The sequence below is a fragment of the Vidua macroura genome, chromosome 3, assembly GCF_024509145.1.
Source record: "Vidua macroura isolate BioBank_ID:100142 chromosome 3, ASM2450914v1, whole genome shotgun sequence".
Taxonomy (NCBI): domain Eukaryota; kingdom Metazoa; phylum Chordata; class Aves; order Passeriformes; family Viduidae; genus Vidua; species Vidua macroura.
Window position 1 is genome coordinate 46,681,606 of NC_071573.1, and position 18,671 is coordinate 46,700,276.

The following is an 18,671-nucleotide window of genomic DNA, read 5'->3' on the forward strand; positions in this document are numbered from 1 at the left end:
CTGTTTTGCTCCTGCTGTATTACAGTAGGACCCATACTTGAGTTTAGGAAAAAAACCTACTACTTTTATTATTGGTATAAAAACAAAATAAAACTACTTTCCCTTCCCTGTGTGCTTATACCCGTATGAGGGGAGAAACATTTAAATAATATTTCTGTGAATAATCTTGAAAAAACAGACCAGAATTAAGCAGTTGAAGAAGGCCGATGAAATATTTAGTTTATGACTCATGTGTGAAGGATGCCTTTATTTTTAACATCTCTAATATCTCCTCCATGTCATATACAGTAAAAAAAAAAATTATGACCTCATCCATCTTTCATATTCTCCCTGGAGGAATCATTTCATACTCATATCAGATTAATATGTTACAGGAAAATAAAAAAATATTATAAAAATTTGCAGAACCAGTCGCATAAAAAAATATACTCTTCAGGAAGGTATGTTTATCCACTTTTTAAAAGTTTCAAAAATGAATACTAATGAAGCTATTAAAACTTGCACATATTCCAGATTCCAAATTTGACATGTATTTACCATGCGGGGAAGAGAGAGGTAGGAAAAGCATTGGAAGTGACCCCTTACTGCAGTGCCTTGGGAAGAAAATAGAGAATGGTGTGACCTGGTTCAGGTTGCAGCTCTGGTGCTTCTGCTCCTGCCTGTGCCAGGAGGAGGTGGCAACCAGATAGCCGTGTCTCACAACACAGAAGGGAAGTGCACTGAGCAGCATTTTCATCTTCAATACAAGTAAACAGGTCTCCTTGACCCCTAGCTCCTATTTTTTCTCTCCCTTTCCTTTGGGAAAATAGCCTGGGATTTGCATGTGTCTTTTTGCAAGGGACTTAAAGCACTCTACTTGCAGGTGAGGATGCTTCTTCAAAAGCTTCTGCCTGTCCCAGTGATATACTGCATTAAAAAAAAATCTGCATTTTACTGACTCGTGAAGAGCCATCCAGCTCATCAATGTAGTCTTGAATACTTTTAAAATGTATCTATTTAAATGTATAAATATTTTAACATTTAAATAATGATTTAAATATGTTGCAGTATTATTTAACTATAACCAACCTAGAAAGATGATGCAGTTGGAGCTTTCCTGTATATTAGACAGTAAAGACAGTTAAATTTTGCACACTGAGATTGAGACAGTGGTGCTGTTTTTCTATTGAATTAGTTTCTTCTTGTGGGTGGATGGTGTTAAATCAGATGCATTATGGATGTAGTATATCTGAGAAAATAATGTGGAAGACACAAACATAAAAGTTAATTTTCAGAGATGCCATTATTATTTCCCTGTCCCTTTACCTTTCTAACTGCTGTTGTTTCTGTGATCATTAGTTTAGTCAGAGTCAATAGAAGAGGCAGATAAGGCTTAAGCATCTGCAGCAACCTTTGACATAAGGCTAATCTGGAAAATAAGCAGGGCTTCTGTCAAATGGTAGAAGAATTCTTCCACATTCAGGAATAGAAAAATTGTAAATTTCTCCTGGAAGATCTGAAGTTTTTGTAGGTTGGAGAAATTGTGTAATTTTGTAATTGGAGAAATTAAACCATATCCTAAATGTGAAATGTACAAACAATGAATGCAGTTGGCCTCAGAATGTGGAAGAATTTAAAAGGTCTTGTTCTTACTTGCCATAAGAAACAATAATCTGAGTTTTCAAAATATTCTGGAGTGGGTAATGTGGTAATATTTTGTAACAATTTCATTACATTTAGTAATGTAGTATCTCAGAGATGCTACCTTTTTAGTAATGTGGTATCTCAGAGAACAGGATTGTTCCTGGAAAGCTAGGAGACTTTTTCCTCAAGTGGCAGTGTATCTCTTGCCCATAATGGCTAGTGAAAAATTAAGGAATTGTATTTGCAGTAATTTTTACACCTGAAGTCTCAAGATTTACACTTGCTATGATGACACTACAGGACTTATAAAAGTGTGGATGTGCCTATTTGTCTAAGTAGAAGTGTATATCTGCAGGTGGGTAGGGGCTTCAGCTGTTGTGGTTGAGACGCAGGCATAGTCACTGTTAATGTCCAAATGCCCAGCCTGTTCCTTTGATGCACATATAGGAATCTCAGTTTCAAACCTTTCCCCTTATGGATGCTAATGTAAAATAACTCCTCCCTTGGTTATTTACTTGGGAATCTTAAGCCTAGTGGATTCTTGCAGAGGCTTTGTGCAGGATACCTCAAAATAATCTGTTCTGTGCTCTGTCTTCAAAACACACAGAAGGCTGACGCACACCCTATAACTCATTGTTTTGTTTTGGTTCAAGGCTCTCTTTTTTGCAATGGTCAAGTGGCACCATTCTCGATGAAGTATCACCTGCTGACGTTGTGCAGTGCCTGGCTCAAAATTTTGACACAGTGTAAAAGAAAGGGTATTTCCTACCTAGTTGACAGTTAATAAAGAATGTTTTTTATCTGATGGGATGCTTTCTATTTTAAAAAAGTAACATTAATAGGAGGTTTTCCTAAGTACCTATATCAAAACTCATTAACTCGTAAGAATTATCATATTTTCACTAATGATTTTCCTTATATCCTTAGAAAAATGGGTCAATTTTCTGAACAAATTCTGAGATTCATCTGATCTAAATTTGTCTGTCTTTAATGTCATCCAATTGTGTCACTCAAGGTATGCTATAATAATACGGTAAAGAATTGGCATTTTAGGTGGAAATTCAGTTACCTTTTTTGACTAGCTACTTCAAGCTTAGGTGGGTTGCATTAAAAATATTTTTTTTTCTCCATGGATTTTAAAGACAGCTTATTTCATTTGTATGCATGAGAATATTTTTGAAAACAATCAGCATTAGGTCTGATGAATTCAAAATAGTACTTATGAATTTGATCTTCGCCTTTTTTTTTGACAGATTCATTCCAGAGTAAAAGTCTGAATTAGAACAAGGTTCTAATGTATATCAGCTTTTGAAGAAATTGATCGGCTGTTGACTCCTGTTATGTGACAATGCACTTCCTACAGATTGTGTTTAATGTTTTCCAGCTATGTCTTGCTATAAAATGCTTTTTTTTTATTATTTTTACAGGCTAAATTCCATTGATGTTAAGTATCAGATGTGGAAATTAGGAGTTGTTTTCACCGATAATGTAAGTTTCTCAATTTATACATATATCTATATATTCATGTTCTAAAATGAATTAAGCACTTGTTAATGCAAAGTGCTTCAATGAGAGGTGTGAAATACTCTGGATTCTATTTATTTTACTACAAGAAGAAAATCTTGAAAGCTTAAAGAGACATTGTCAAAATATTTTCACAGTTAAATTGGTAGTAGTTAATAGAACCTCAGTCAATTCCTGCCCTATTTCTGATATGCTTTATTAGAAGCAATAAGAAAGCACTGCACTGTAGAATTAGAAAACTGACTGTATAAATGCTAATTGCCATTTTTCCTGTTGTTCATAAATATTATGAACACTTGAATATTCCTGGAGCACAGTCAGATCAATATAGTTAATGTATCTCAAATTGTTAAATTTTTATCACTGAAACCAGTAATAAGATGTGCCACAGAATGATACAAATTATTTCAAAAATTTGAAAAAGGGAGTCTTTAAAAGTAAATAAACAAAGAGAGATAAACAAGAATATTAAAATGCAGTTTAAGTCAGTCATCATATGATTTTTAAGTTTTACAATTATTTATTTGCCTAGTTACTTAATTTACTGGTAAGAAAAATGGGGAAAAATTATTTTGAAACTAGGACAGATGGAAAATGAAAGTGTAATCTGAAGGTACTCAGGAAAAGTGGAAACAGTAAGCCTCCATGTCTAGAGACAGCATGATCTGTAAACAGTGTTTGTTTGGGACTAGTATTTTTTTTAGGGGATGGAGTATAATTTCTCTTATAAATACTTGTCTTTAAGTTCAATAAAAATTAATTTATAGAGGATCAGATGAAATTAATATTCATGGTTACTTAAATAATACTTATATGTTTAAATAGGAGTTTTAGTAGCTCAAATTAATTATAAAATTTTTTTGTTGCCTGCACAGTTCTGTAATTGTCGTTAACTAACTTTGGGCATTAATATTTTAATGTAATTGTTTAGAAATTATTTTTAAAAGTAATTTAAATCAGAAATTCTTTTTTTTCAGTAGCAACATTTACAAATAAGGATTTAAGAATTTCAAAATTAGTTTTTGTAGTATAAATTCTGAATTTCTTTATTTTGCCCATATCTTGTTGACTTTGTATTTGAGGATTTAATGTTATTGCATGAATAGATAATTCTCAACAATATCTTGAAAATTCTCTGTTTAAAAAGAATTGTTTTCTATTTAAAGAAAAGCATATTTGAGAAATTTATACTTTTCCTTATTGTCTTGAATTAAGTTATAGATGAAAGCCATGAATTCTATTTTGAATTTACTTGTTTTTTCTGTTAGTCTTTCCTTTACCTAGCATGGTACATGACCATGTCAGTCCTTGGCCATTACAACAATTTTTTCTTTGCTGCTCATCTCCTTGACATTGCAATGGGATTCAAGACATTGCGAACTATCCTGTCATCAGTCACCCACAATGGCAAACAGGTATCAACTGTCATCTCTTTTCAGTGTTTTTACTCAGGAAGTACACAGGAAAGATCATGTCATTACTTGAGTCAGGCGTTCTGCAGGTTGAACAGAATGTTCAGAAATGTTCTTTCATCATGAGCTCTAGAACTTGAATTGATGATGAAGCTAGACAATGGGATTTGTAAGCAAAAGTATTCTCCCTTCTGAAAATATTCCTGAAGTTTTAGCAAATTACCTGTGAATTAAGGGGGAATTATTTATAAGGAACTTTTTAGATCTGGGAGCTACACAAGTGAAATATCAATTTACAGGATATTGAAGCTCCCTCCCAGCTGCTTTCCATTAAGCTCAGAGCAAAATCTGAATGATGCTGCAGTTGAGCAGTGGAGTACTTGTTGCTGCTTTTCTGAGATATTAAAATATTAGGAACAGGTTCTTTTTATATGTAATTTCATACATGTAAAAATAAAGTTGCTTTTATATTAAATTAGTTGATAACTGTATTTCAATTAATTATGCACTAGGTGATAGTAATATTACTATTAGGTAGTGAATTTTCAGATCTTCATCTGATTTTGGGGATTCTATATGATTCTAATCGTTGTTTCCTTGTGTATCTGTTGTTTTTGTAATTATTTGATCAAAAAAGAAAAAAAAAGGAAATACATAATCTTTGCATGAGAATATGCAGATATATTATTCCGCATTACAAAAATACTTAAAGACTAAAAGTTTTTCTGCTGCTACTACATACAGTTTATTGTTAGTTTCTTTTTTTTTTTTTTTTTTTTAAGAAAAGATGAATCACAATCCCTTAGTGGTGACACCCATTCTGTAATTTTGTCTTCCAGCTTGTCCTAACAGTGGGATTACTGGCAGTAGTGGTATACTTGTATACAGTAGTGGCATTCAATTTTTTCCGCAAGTTCTACAACAAGAGTGAAGATGGTGACATGCCAGACATGAAATGTGATGATATGCTAACAGTAAGTCTTGCTTTGCTTTCTGGTTTTTAGTTTTTTTTTTCTTTTTTCTCAAGCTTTTGTGGTTTTGTCCTGACCTTCTCGTTAATTGGTATTCATACAGTCATATCATTAGCCAGCAGGTAGGAAAGACTGCAGTTGAAAACACAGGGACACATATGATGAACATCCTCAACAAATAGATAGATCTTGTGTATGCTCAAAAAACTCCTCCATAAGGGAGTAAAAGAAATGTGGTACTATGCTTTGCTATAGCTGTTCAAAAAATGCAAAACAATTACAAGCTGTGAAGCTGAGCTGGCTAAAGGGCAGCACTTCTGAATCTTGAAATTTGACAGGTTGTTCAGGAGGAGGGTCAGTTATAGGCAAGAATTTTCATAAGTAATGCAAATACTTAAACTCTTGTTTAAGCTTTGAAATCCATCAGTTTCTCATAGCATGAATTGCCATAGTTATCTTTAATAGGCTGTTCAGTAACTACTGTGTTCAGAGCTGCCTTAAATTATTTTGTACCAAGACAGTGCCAGACTTTGGAGTTATGGGTAGTAGGTAGAGCTTAAACCACAAAGAATTTCCAAGGTGCATTGCCCTTAATATCTCTCAAAAAACAATCAATCATGTACAACAGTTAAATATATTTCAGTGTGCTATGCAATATGAATCTCTTCCAGGGGGTCAACAACATTTAAAAGCCAAATAAATAGATAAACCGTTGAAGCAGAGTAGTATGTCTGTATTTTTGTCGGTTTGGGACATTTAGCACACCAAAACCAGATAAACTGGAACACAAATCAGTGAAGGGCTGTTAAATTGTCAGGTGCTGGAGCACTTGCTTGTGGGAAGAGAGGTGAGGGAACTGGGCTTGTTTGGCTTAGAGAAGAGAAAGTCTCAGGGTGGAGGGTGTGTGAGAGGAGTTACCAGAGTCTGCAGAAAGATTATTGGGAAGACAAATCCAAGTCCTAACAGAAAGTACATGACAGGAGACTGTGGACATAAAGTGGAAAAATGTGTTCTGACTGAGGGGAGCCAAATGGATCACGTTACTCAGAGAGGTTGTTGCAGTTTCCATCCTAAGGAATTGTAATGAACTGACTTGGATAAAGCCTAAAACATTTTTTTTTTTGAGGTTGTTTGGGCCTTGCTTGGAGCAGAGATCTCATGAAGTGATGTGATCTGACCTACTCTGTAATTCTCTGACAATACTCATACCACAAGGCTTTAATACTGTACGGGAGTGAGTTAGAATAAGATGTGGTATGCTGTAAAATCAGGGCTGTGTCTTGTAAAAACACTAAGTCTTGAAATGGGATTTAAAATAAAATTATTATACATAGCTTTTTAGAAATAAACAAAAAAAAAACCTTTTACATAAGTAACACTACATTCAGTCATTAAGTTAATTATTACCTTTTAGTCTTGGAGTATAAACTATCTTTAGAAATATTTAGATTTTTCAGGCAAGGGTTACTCAGCATTATATGGTACTATATCAATTTCTTAAAGAAGGAATTTTGGGGACAGTGTGGTATAGAAATAGAAGAATGGATTTTTTGTATGGTTAGGCTTTAGGAGTTAGTTATTGTCATCACTATTTTTTGATAGAGGGTGAGAACCCTTGACCTCTAGTTTGCAAAGATGCTTAAAGAAAAAAACAATTGCATACTCTAGACCTCTAGAGAACGATACCATAATTTTCTATTAAATTATAACATGATAAAACTAGAAATTTTGTATTGTCATCATCCCAGGCAACTGTTCTTATAGACCTATTATACCACTTTTCATATCATAGTTTCACTGTATTATTCTCAGATATTTTCAATAATTAGCCTGTTCTCTGCACAAGCATTCACAAAGATGTTTTGCTGGGTTGTAGGTGTTTTTTGTAGGTTGTAGGTGGCTAGAGGAGGAGGGTTGTTTATTTTTAAATTTAAATTTGAAACACTAAAAACAGTCACTTTTGACCTGGGAAATTGGAAAAGGAGATGGCTATGGTGGTGATGGTATTTTTTCCTATTTACACTGGTGAAATGAATTTACATGAATCATGGGGTGCTGCTGAGCTTCTGGTAGATGAACTTTTGACTTTATTGAACTGCTACGTAATGATAGAACATGAAATACTGCAGCTTCAGCTGCACAGTAGCATTTCCCTTCCATCAGAAATATGCATAATCTCAAAGGAGAGAAAAAGATGGCTTGACATGTTATAGTTCCTAGACCATAGACCAGTTCTACCAATTACTGAATTTGTAAAACTGGGTATTTTTGCTTTTAGCTGCAAACAACCTTTGTATCCCTTTGTTTTGTCTTTTCTAGTGCTATATGTTTCATATGTATGTTGGAGTACGTGCAGGAGGAGGCATTGGTGATGAAATAGAAGATCCAGCAGGAGATGAATATGAAATCTATCGGATTATCTTTGACATCACTTTCTTCTTCTTTGTGATTGTTATCCTGCTTGCAATTATCCAAGGTATGCTTTTGTAATCCATAGTGGGACTGAAAGCATTATTTAGCAGTACAAAGATCTTAGTGCTGTGGTAATCACAAACCTAAGATTCAGACAGAACAGCAGGGCAGATCACAAAGGATCGGTTTATATAGAAAATCACACCCAGCTGACTCTCATGCACTGCTCTTCTGGGTCTCTGTAAAATCAGCAGGCTCTAACTGGATCAACAGAAACAAAATAAATGTTTTGCCCTAGGAATACTGATGTCACTGCAGTTTCTGTCTTGTCACTGCCCTTTCTAAAAGCCTCATACAGAAATCTTGTGACACAACTTAAAATTGTCCTTCAGTGTAACCCATCCTACATGAGCTTTCATGGACAAAATCAGTACTGCTGTCAGTATTCTCCCTGCCAACATCGTAAGTTCTTGACTATCTGGCAGATCTTCAGATTGGTAATAGTGGTGTGAAAATTGGACCATAGCTTTAAGAGATTAAATCTTTTCTTCCACAAAATTGCTGTTTCGTGTGATGCTTCCTTATTTGAACAGTGTATAAAATTGCTTGATATGAAACAGCTTTAGGATAGCCTGGTTAATGACGGTGGAAAGTTAGCTGCCATTAGTTAGCTTTGGAATTTCAGTGAAACTATTTGACTGATAGTGTTTCTCACTGTTGTAATCTGGATAGTGGATACCTTATTTTGGCATGTCAAGGATTTTTTTTTTTTATTATGTTTACATTAATTATGTTTATTGATATCACCTGAAGTACTTAAACCTCTGTTTCTTTTCCTACTATACCTTTAAAATATTGTCAAGAATGCCCTAAATGTCATTTTTTATGAAACTTCGCACAAGTTAACAGAAGTATATTCTCAATTTTAGAAAAATTGATAAACAGTTTTGCTGAGTTCACTTGCTGTCATAAATACTGATACGTTGCTTTCTGTCAGCTGACAGCTAACTTAGGATAATTTTGACATCAGTAAGGGTGCTTTCTCCCTCACTACAAGGAAATTCAAGAAGCAACTTTGAGCTTCTGGTAAATTGTTTATTACTCTTACTCAAACAACAGGGTTTTTTAAAGGGCTTGGGGAGGGTGGAAATTTTTTTATACCCTGAATGGGGATATCTCATGTGGTTCATTTCTTCATTTTGTGAGTGGCTGAAGAATAGAGTCCTTATATGTCCAGATTTGGGTACAGGAGTGTCAATAGTCATTGTGGAGTTAGTCCTTATTTGTATTGGAGTAAGCGAAGGGAAGGTTATAAGCAGTTTACAGTGTGAGCCATAGAGCACGTGACTCTTTTTCTTCTTCTTTCTGTTTCTCCCTCAAATGACCCCTTAATTCTGTCAGAGCTCCAATAGTGAAAACTTTGGCTACATGACAACCATCTTGAGAGAGGATGTATGGAGCTCTGGGCCTCTCTGCATCTGCCATTTAATAAATATCTCATCTCTGTTAAATGTACAGTGTTATTTTTTCTATAGTAGGGCCTTAATCACTGTAAACCCATGTATATCTTAATGTACTAAGTCAAGATTATAGCACTGGGAATAAACCAGAAGTCTGCTTGTCCCATTTTATAATTCAAAACGGTACTGCCAGACATGCTACTGGTGTTTCTTTGGCTTGCTCTTTTTTCTTCATGGTTTTGTTGCCTTTGGGATGTATATTGGTTTCTAGTATTTCTGCAGAAGATTCTCATTTAATATTCTTTATCAGAGTTATGCTATCCCTGGATTTCCAGATATTCTTTGTCACAATTGTTATTGAACATTAACTATCATTTTAACTTAAACCCTAGGTTTAATTATTGATGCTTTTGGTGAGTTAAGAGATCAGCAAGAGCAAGTTAAGGAAGACATGGAGGTAAGAGCATTCAGTTGCTGAACCACACCTATTCTCAGATTTCACGAGTATGTGTTTTCAGTAAAAATACAATTTAGCTAGTGGATAGTTTTTCAAACTAAGAGAAAAATACAGTCCTGTGCATGGTGTGATACCATATAATGTGAATTATAATGAATTGCATGTCTGTGGCTATTTAAGTCTTTTGGATCTTCTAACTAGAGGTTTCTAATGCAGGGTGTTAGCACTGTGATGTTACATTTCATCTCAGATGTAATTTTCTTTGGTTACTATATGTGTGAAAGTATCTTGTACTTCCTGGTTTTCTATTCTGTCATTGAACTGTGCATTAAGAAGTCAGGAAAGAGTTGCAAACCAGCTTCACTTTGTAATGTGAATTTGGAGCATATTCAGTTTCAGCTGGACAAGGATTGAGGTAAATATTTGCCATGTGTCACAGTAAGTGCTGCTTAACATTAAGAAAAGTCTACTGTGATCATTGTATACCATTCTGTTTCCTGATACCTGTTCACTTAGAGCTGGCAAAGATTTATTTTTTTAAACAGTAGCTGATGGTAGCTAAGCTTCTATTCAATATTCAAGTGGTTCTAAGCTTCTATAACTGAGGTATCCAGTTTGAATCATTAAAAGAAAAGCCTTTTTGTTCAGTGCATATTATATATGATGTATTGCTATTTTCAAGAAAATTGTTACTTGTTTGCCTTTTCTGAAAGGAGGGAAGGTGTTATATATAGTGCTGAAGTGGTCTATATTCTTTCTTCTAGACGAAGTGCTTTATCTGTGGAATAGGAAATGACTACTTTGATACAGTGCCTCATGGCTTTGAAACACACACACTACAGGAGCACAACTTGGCCAATTATTTGTGAGTACACTAAAAATGCACTCCTCACTAAGTCATGATCCTTGCAGCGTCTGCAGGTACCTGATTACCTCATTTGCATAAGTAATGGTCAGTGTTGTTCGGCTTTGATGTGCACTTGTACTTTCTGAATGTATTATTCTGGGGCAGTGACAGCAAGGAATTAATTAAGTTTCATATCCTGCTTTCCAGCTTGGTTGTGGCACAAGAAATTTGTATGAGGTTGTAGGTAGAAATAAACTTCGTATATGGCTGCAGAGGCTACATAAATTGTAAAATTGAATGGGGTGTATAAAGTACAGAGGAGCAATATGACCTAGCCTGGAGACTGATGGAAAGAGAGAACAAAAAAACTTAGATTGAACAAAATATTTTGTGTGGAGTGCTGACTAAGAGAACCAGGGACAAAGGGAGGTTGGGGAACTGTAAGGGGGAGCTAGAGATGAGAGGGATCAACCAAGGGCATCAGGTCCAACTTGGAAAATCCAAGCAGGGCACCAGTGACCACTAAACTAAATAAAGCCAATTATCAGGTCTACAACCACTATATCATACTGTTCCTCTCATGTATGGAAATCCAGTGCCAGAGTGTATTTCATACTAGTGCTGTCAGTATGAAGCAGGGGATGGATTGTGTCTTTGTGTTTTTAAACTGGCATTGTATATGCACAAAATAATGAGACTGAAAAGTCAAACATGGCTATGAAAACCTTCCACCTGAAAAACAGGTTGTGCAAACAAAATACATTGGATGCACTGTCATAGGGGGTTTTGTTCCTATATTTACTCAATACTGAACAAATAGCATACTATAGTGTACTTGCTTTAAAGTGCCTCAGCCTGAAGAATTTTTTTTTTTCTTTCTGTGCATGATCATATTTTATGTTTTTACATATATTTGGAGAGAATGTCTCTTGTGGGTGAAATTTTGAAATTATCATCCAGTGAATGTCAGCTCAAACTCTCAAGGCTAATGTTTTTTTTAAAAATTACAAGTTCTTTTCTGCTTATGTTGATCTTACATACACTACTAAAATTCCCCCAAACTGTAATTCCAGCAACAGAAATTCCTTTGATATCTTCAGCATTTTTTATTCAGTGTGGGAAGAGGAAAAAAAGAAATTACCAGTGACCATTTTCTGTCTGCTTCCAAGTGGGTTTTCATGGAAAAGAAAATGTTGTCTGTTGTAAGTTTTGGATTAGAAAGTTTAGAAAATCTTCATTTTAACTGAGTTGCTAACTACAGTAAGTCAAACTGATTATCATGCATTTTAATAAACAACTCATTGAACAATGAATGCCAACAGTGTTTAATCTGTCTCAGAATATTATCATAGGTAAAAATCTGGAACTTGTAAGTCCATGAACAGCATTATCACTGTACATGCTAAAGAATATCCATCTCCTTGTGGTTTGTCTAATGTTTCCAAACACTCTATTCATAATAGCTGTTTCTTTGCTTGTAGGTTTTTTCTGATGTATCTTATTAACAAAGATGAAACCGAGCATACAGGACAGGTAGGTTGAACAACTCTATTAATGTCAGCTGATTCTAAAATAAAAAGCATTCAGGCTTGGAAAAACTAAGATTTTTCTGATGGATAGCCCCTGTATGGTGTGGAACCTAACTCTCACTCTTCTAAGCAATTCTGAAGACTTTGGTTGCTTTATGTTAGGGTGTATCGATTCTGAAGCACTTTCTATTCCTTTTTTGGTATCTGAACCTGTTATTTTTAAGTTGTTATTTCCACAAAATATAAGTACATACTATAAACAAAAATGAGAAACAGAATATTAAAGTAGTCTATGAAAGCAACACGCTTCATTTCTCCCTTTTGATTCTTTTTTTAATAGTATTTGTATTTTATTACTATCATCTGCATATAATCTTCTATGTCTACATTCCTGAATAAGTCCATATGAAAGAACTTGTGCATATATTTAAAATAAAAAATACGTGAACTTCTCTCTGGAGGTTTCTACTGTGTTCTTCTCTGCTCTTTCAAACTTCTGGTGCCCTCTTCAACTTCCTTTAAGTATGTTAAAAGTCACTAAGAAATGTATGACATTTACTGTCTTTTTCTTTCCTGTGTTGCAGATCAAAACACAAAAGAGCTGAATAGTATCACATATATATCCCTACAGACTTGGGTCAGAAGGATGATTTGCTATAAAGCTATATAGCTTACTCTTTCTGAACTCTGATGTGTGCATCATCTTCTTTGCATAAATCTCAGCCTTGTCCAGTACAAGATTTTATGTGTTTGCTTTGCTATTTTTGAACATCCATTTATCATTTGAGAATTTCATACTAACTGAGATTTTTGAAAGTCTTTTTTTATATGCACTTTCTCTTTTCTTGGCAGTGCATCCTACTGTATTCCCTGAAGACAGATATCGACTAACTATTCAGTTTTGATACTGTGATAGTGATAGGTGATAGTTTGAAAATTGAGAGTACTTCATAATACGTAACTTCTAGGAACATGCTTCAGTGATAAACTTGGCACTAGTTTATGGTTGGATTCAATGATCTAAAAGGTCTTTTCCAACCTAAATAATTCTATGGTTCTGTAACTGGTATAACATATGTTGTTTCTACCATGGAATTTTCATAATCAAAACCACATTTAAGTGGTATGATCAAAATAGAAATAAACTGACATGTTCTTTACTACTCTTTGGAACGTCTCAAGACAGAACCCTACCCAAACAAATAATCAGAAAGGAAGAAATACCGAATGCCACTGACTCTGAAAATACTGACTGTAAAGGTCATTTTGGTTTGCCTAGTTTGTAGACATGTTTTGAAATGACTGATGCAGAAATTCAATCAAATTTCTATGACAGAAAATATTCTGCTTACCCTGCTTATCTGTCTTGTGGCCAGTTTTAATTGATCTTTAAAGTGCTCCTTGATGTGCAAAAAGAACTAAACTACCTGGTTCTCTTCTGTGCATTTCTATAGGGCTTTTTGACCAGGTGACAAAAACCTAAAAGCTATTCTAAATGAATCAAAGTCATTAACATGATTTTTCAGATTGATGTTCAACAACCTTTTGTGCACAGAATCAAAAAAAAGTGAATTGATATATAAATAAAACAGAAAAAAAAAAGTAATGGTTGATGATTTCTCATTAAATAAAGTAAAATAATTTAAACTGTGTTTCTTTCAGGAATCATATGTATGGAAAATGTATCAAGAACGGTGCTGGGAGTTTTTCCCTGCTGGTGATTGCTTCCGAAAACAATATGAAGACCAGCTCAACTAAGGAAAAATGAGGATTTCTGGACATAAATATCCATGTATTTCCCAGCTCTTTTTGGAATGTCTAAAAGATTTCTTAAATCCCCAAAGCTGTGTGCATTTTGGAGCACCAAAGCTCTGTTTTTAATGACCCAACTGCACTTTTATTTTCTTGTGTATTTGCTTTGAGAACACTGGAGTAAAGAACAATGAAAAATTACAGCAACTTTGGAACCAAACCAACCACTTGCACAGACAAAAGATGTCCCTATACATAACATGCACACACAAGTAGAGACTTGAGACAGCTTATTTTTGAAACTGCCAGATGATACCCTTGTCTAAAAGATCACACATGGGGTGACATGGTAGCAACACTCATTTGGTCTGTTTATTTCATCATCCTGGAAGGAACTATATATAGTTCACAGAGCACCATAAAAGATTGTTGTGGACTCTAAGTTGTGGGGAAATAGTGCCTTACTATATGTGGGTTGAGCTATGCAGAAGATAAGTGCATGATGACATAATTTTTTTCCTTTATGTCTTCCCTTCCAATTTAATACTTATTTTGTGGTTTTGGTGGGTTTGGGAGGAAGGGATTTGATTGTGCACATCTTTTTAATAAGACTGGAGTGTCTCAGGACAAGATTAGGTTATTCTCATCAAGTTCATTTCACATTTACCTTCCTCTTTAGCTTTTTGCTCTTATTTTGGTAATGCTCTGATACACCACTGCTACTTTATGAAATCTTTGTATGAATACAAAACAGCTGCAAAAAACACTTTAACAAGAATTGTTTCATTGCATGTTTATTATGCAAGTTTAAAACAATCAAAAACAACCTTCAGAAACAAGTTGATCAACATGAAAAAACATTCACAATAATTATATCCATAGTAATAAAGTGTTGTGGGCTTTATTGTACATCTGGAACAAGCATCATCAACCAACAATATGAATATATGTTATGAATTTGACAGTAATTCTGTTTTCTTTTTTTTTCTTTCGTTCATTTCTGCCACCTGTGATCGATAGTGGAGTTGAAGATTTTCTTGTTAAATTATTTTTTAAAAGCAAAGCTGAAGCAATATCCATTCAGGGACTCCATCAGTTGCATCACGAAACACCAATGATGTATACATTACTCCATTTTGAGTCCTTTTCAATTGTAATGCCAATCTTTACAAATAAAAAGAGACATTCAGAATGGAAACAAGCTGGTTTTGGTAGCATTTTAAGTCTTTATCATAGAGTCTTTTTATCAATCCCTAAATTAATTTCAACCACTTCAAACCAGGATTAAGCTACTCTTTCCTTAATGAAATGTTTTGGTACTGTTTTTGGTCTTTTCTGCTGGACTTCCTCCTGTTCTGTTGCTCTCCCTCATTTATTTACAGGTCACATTTTTTGTCACAAAAAAAATTCTGTATCAGTATTCAGTTATACCTAAGAAAAAATACAATTAAGGGAATAATCACTTAAAAATACTAAGGCTGTATTCTTAAAAGCCAAGCTTTCAGTTCTGTGAATTTTGCTGAATTTGGTATCCTGTTCACAGTTCTGGTAAAATTCTCTCAAACTTTGCAAGATTTGAGGCCAGAGACTGGGCAAACTGGTGACAGTGCAAGGGATAGGTACAGCAACTGCAATTTGTATTCATTTTTTAAACCACTTTCACCCAGACTGGAATGTTCAGTACAGCTCTATTTCCTCCCTATTTGGAACAACTTCCTTCAGCCTTTCTGGGATTTGTGTCTAAGATTTAGATAAGATTTAGAAACGGGGAGTTGTAGTGATGTTTCTTTTTGGATGTACAACATTACAATAGTTGTTGTTTGACACATATAAGTACAGGCTATTTTCATTTTGCACATATTGTAGAAAAATATATAGCTAATGAGTCTGAGAGGTATTTCAAGATTCCTTTATCTTCTAAACAAATTCAAATGGGCTTTGTGTAAATACCAGAATAAATGTGACATGTTTCTTTAACCTCAGGTTCCAAGTCAAAGATGTTCTTGACAGACCTTCAGATTCTGGTTTATGCAATCCCCTCTGTAGGCTCTGTAGGCTGTAGGCTTTCTGTGAGTCCCAGAGACTTATTTCCTGTTTGATGCACTAAGTTTGTCATGGAGAGCGTTTATCTTAACAGATAATTCACAAAAAACCCTCTAGTGTGCACTTTTAACAGGATAATACTATTTAAGCAGTCTGCATACTATAAAAATACACACTGTGGGATACAATTTAATACTGTTAAATTTGTCTTAACTATAGGCAAAGTTGAAAAAAAGTATTAGATTTTACTGAAAATTACTGAACTTCCTGCAACTGTTCCAAATGCAACTTCCTTGAATTTTTGTGTTGTAAGCAGTCAACCAATACAGGCAGTTCACGCCTTTAATAGTTGCATCAAAAAAAATCAACATTGACAGGTGTCCTGTATACTAGCACAATGTACAAGAGCAGGTGATAATAACATGTCACTTGAAAACTACAGTTTTAGACCCAAGAAATTTAAAAAATTGGTATTCATGCATGTTATATTTAAGGTAAGGTTATACTTACACATACATTTGTGTATGCTAATGGTTTTTTTAAGCTGTTAAATTTACTGATTGTGTCGGTAAAACAGTAATTTTCAGGGGGAAATAAAGTATCTCCTGCCCTTTATTGCAAAAAGCAAAGACAGATTTTTTCCTATTTATCTCTGAATGTAAAAAAATTTGAGAAGACCTCCAAAACTGATGATCCCAGCACATCCATGTTGATTTAAGCAAAGGAATGAAGAAATGAAAGGCAACGGAAAAACAAAGTAAGATGGAAGAGTAGTTGAGGTGTGATTTATTTGTGGACTTTGTTGCCTCCTTATATATTTCTCCCTTTGAATTGAATATTTTTACACCTTCTTTTGGTAATCTGTTATTATGTCTTTCCTATCCCTTAAAGTTTGAAGCTTATCTGTGTTATTTTTACTGAGACAGTCACAGAAAATTGAAAGGAAGATAATGATAAGCCACTGCATAACTACAAGATTAATTCTAATAGCATTAATATGCTATTTAAGTTGTTCAATATTTTAATTTTTACTATCTTCCTACTGTTGCAGAGCTCTTACTAATAGGAATTGCATTAGTGTTTGTTTCTATAACTATGATAATATTCCTGTCATCTTCAGAGGCACTGAATAATTCAGTTTACTTACATAGTCACCTGTGAAGTATTTATAGGATGTCATATTTTCGAAACTAGGATATTTTAAATTTTTTTTTGTTCATTAGCCAAAACAAATAAAACTGGTGTCCAAAACAATCTTTGTCAAATGATAAGACATCTATCACCGAGAGCATGGGTTGGTATGTTCTTTGATTAAATCTAATATTTATGCTCATAAATACAGCTTCTGCAATCTCTCTCCTTTAAGTCGTAGCTGCTTTTATTTGTATAATTAGTTGCTTCTTTATCAGTTTTCTTCAGCTTTTCTAAAGCCACGCCAAACCATAGAAGCTAGGTTACAAATAGAGTTTCAGGCTATACAGATCTTAAATAATTTTTTACGGAAAATTCGCAAGATATTTAAGCAGAAAAATATAAATATACCTTTTTTAGAGGTTTTTTTGTAGTTTTCTTTTCCTGGATTACAGTTTTCATTTTTGTCTGCATAATATTTTAAATGTATCCATGCAACACCTTCCATTTTACTTCTCAATTATCTTTTTTGTTTGGATATTGTGAATTGGATGTTTAGGCAAAAGGAAGTGTCTCTTTTATGTGGTAGAGAAGACTCTTCTCAGCAGTTACTGAAGATCTCCATCAGACGAACAGCATCCTTCTGTCATGTCAGTGGAGGTCAGGAGTTGAGGCAATTCTTGATATGAGCAGCTTGCTTCTCTAATAACATGGCTATGGGCTAATCTGCAGTTACAAAGGCTTAACCTATTCATTTGCTGCAGGGTGGGAACATCTGAGCTAAAGTTCTCATGAAAATTTTTGGAATGGAAAGGGGAAAAGCTGAAAACCTCACAATTAAAATAAACTGAAGGTCCTTGCTGTTGGTCCATTCTGTAAATGCTCCAAGTTTGCACGCAAGATGCAGACTTTGTAGAAATTGCAGTTACATAGACTAAATACCTCTCTCTCTAGATATATTTTAATAAGAACCTTTGGAATGCTGAAGGGATGGCTAAAGAATTCTGGATAATGGAAACTGAGAACTGAAATAGATTAAAAGGTTTTGGTTAGTTGTTCTTTATGTAGTGCTAGGAGGATAGAATGAAACTGCATTAATTGATCACACTGAAAAAAATAGAACCATGCTGGGAGACTCAGAGAAAGGAAAGTCCTCCAGTCTGTAGCTACAAGTGAATAAATGGCAGAAGTGTCAAGGGTCATGGGCTGTTGTTGTATTTCTTTGGAGATTAATAAATTGCAGTAATTTTGAAGAAGTGTTGTTCTCAGTGTGATCTGCACAACAGGCACAGTGTGGCTCAAAGAAGCATTATTCTGTGAGCCATGCTGTGCCTGTCGTGCAGATCAGCGGGAAGGCAGGAGAATGGATGACATCTGCCTTAAACAGTGGCATGCAGAGAGACTGCTCTTCCCTCCTGTGGTAATGTGCTCATGCTATGCTCAGTGCATCCAGTTCTGAAGGGGTCCCTTCCCATCTCCCTCAGTGCCAGGGAAAGGAAGACAAGTGTTC

At 34.6% G+C, this 18,671-nt stretch overlaps 1 protein-coding gene across 1 annotated transcript in view; it reads left to right on the plus strand.

Annotated features, from left to right (window-relative positions):
• The window catches only part of RYR2 (ryanodine receptor 2), a 386,286-nt gene extending 371,076 nt beyond the window's left edge, over positions 1–15,210 (plus strand). Inside the window, exons 98-105 of the mRNA XM_053974163.1 lie at positions 3,051–3,111; positions 4,416–4,562; positions 5,399–5,533; positions 7,850–8,006; positions 9,795–9,859; positions 10,624–10,724; positions 12,188–12,239; positions 13,898–15,210. Of these exons, the coding sequence (XP_053830138.1) occupies positions 3,051–3,111; positions 4,416–4,562; positions 5,399–5,533; positions 7,850–8,006; positions 9,795–9,859; positions 10,624–10,724; positions 12,188–12,239; positions 13,898–13,993 (814 nt within the window). The 3' untranslated portion in view covers positions 13,994–15,210. The remainder of the gene's footprint in view (positions 1–3,050; positions 3,112–4,415; positions 4,563–5,398; positions 5,534–7,849; positions 8,007–9,794; positions 9,860–10,623; positions 10,725–12,187; positions 12,240–13,897) is intronic.
• The last annotated feature ends 3,461 nt before the right edge of the window (positions 15,211–18,671 follow it).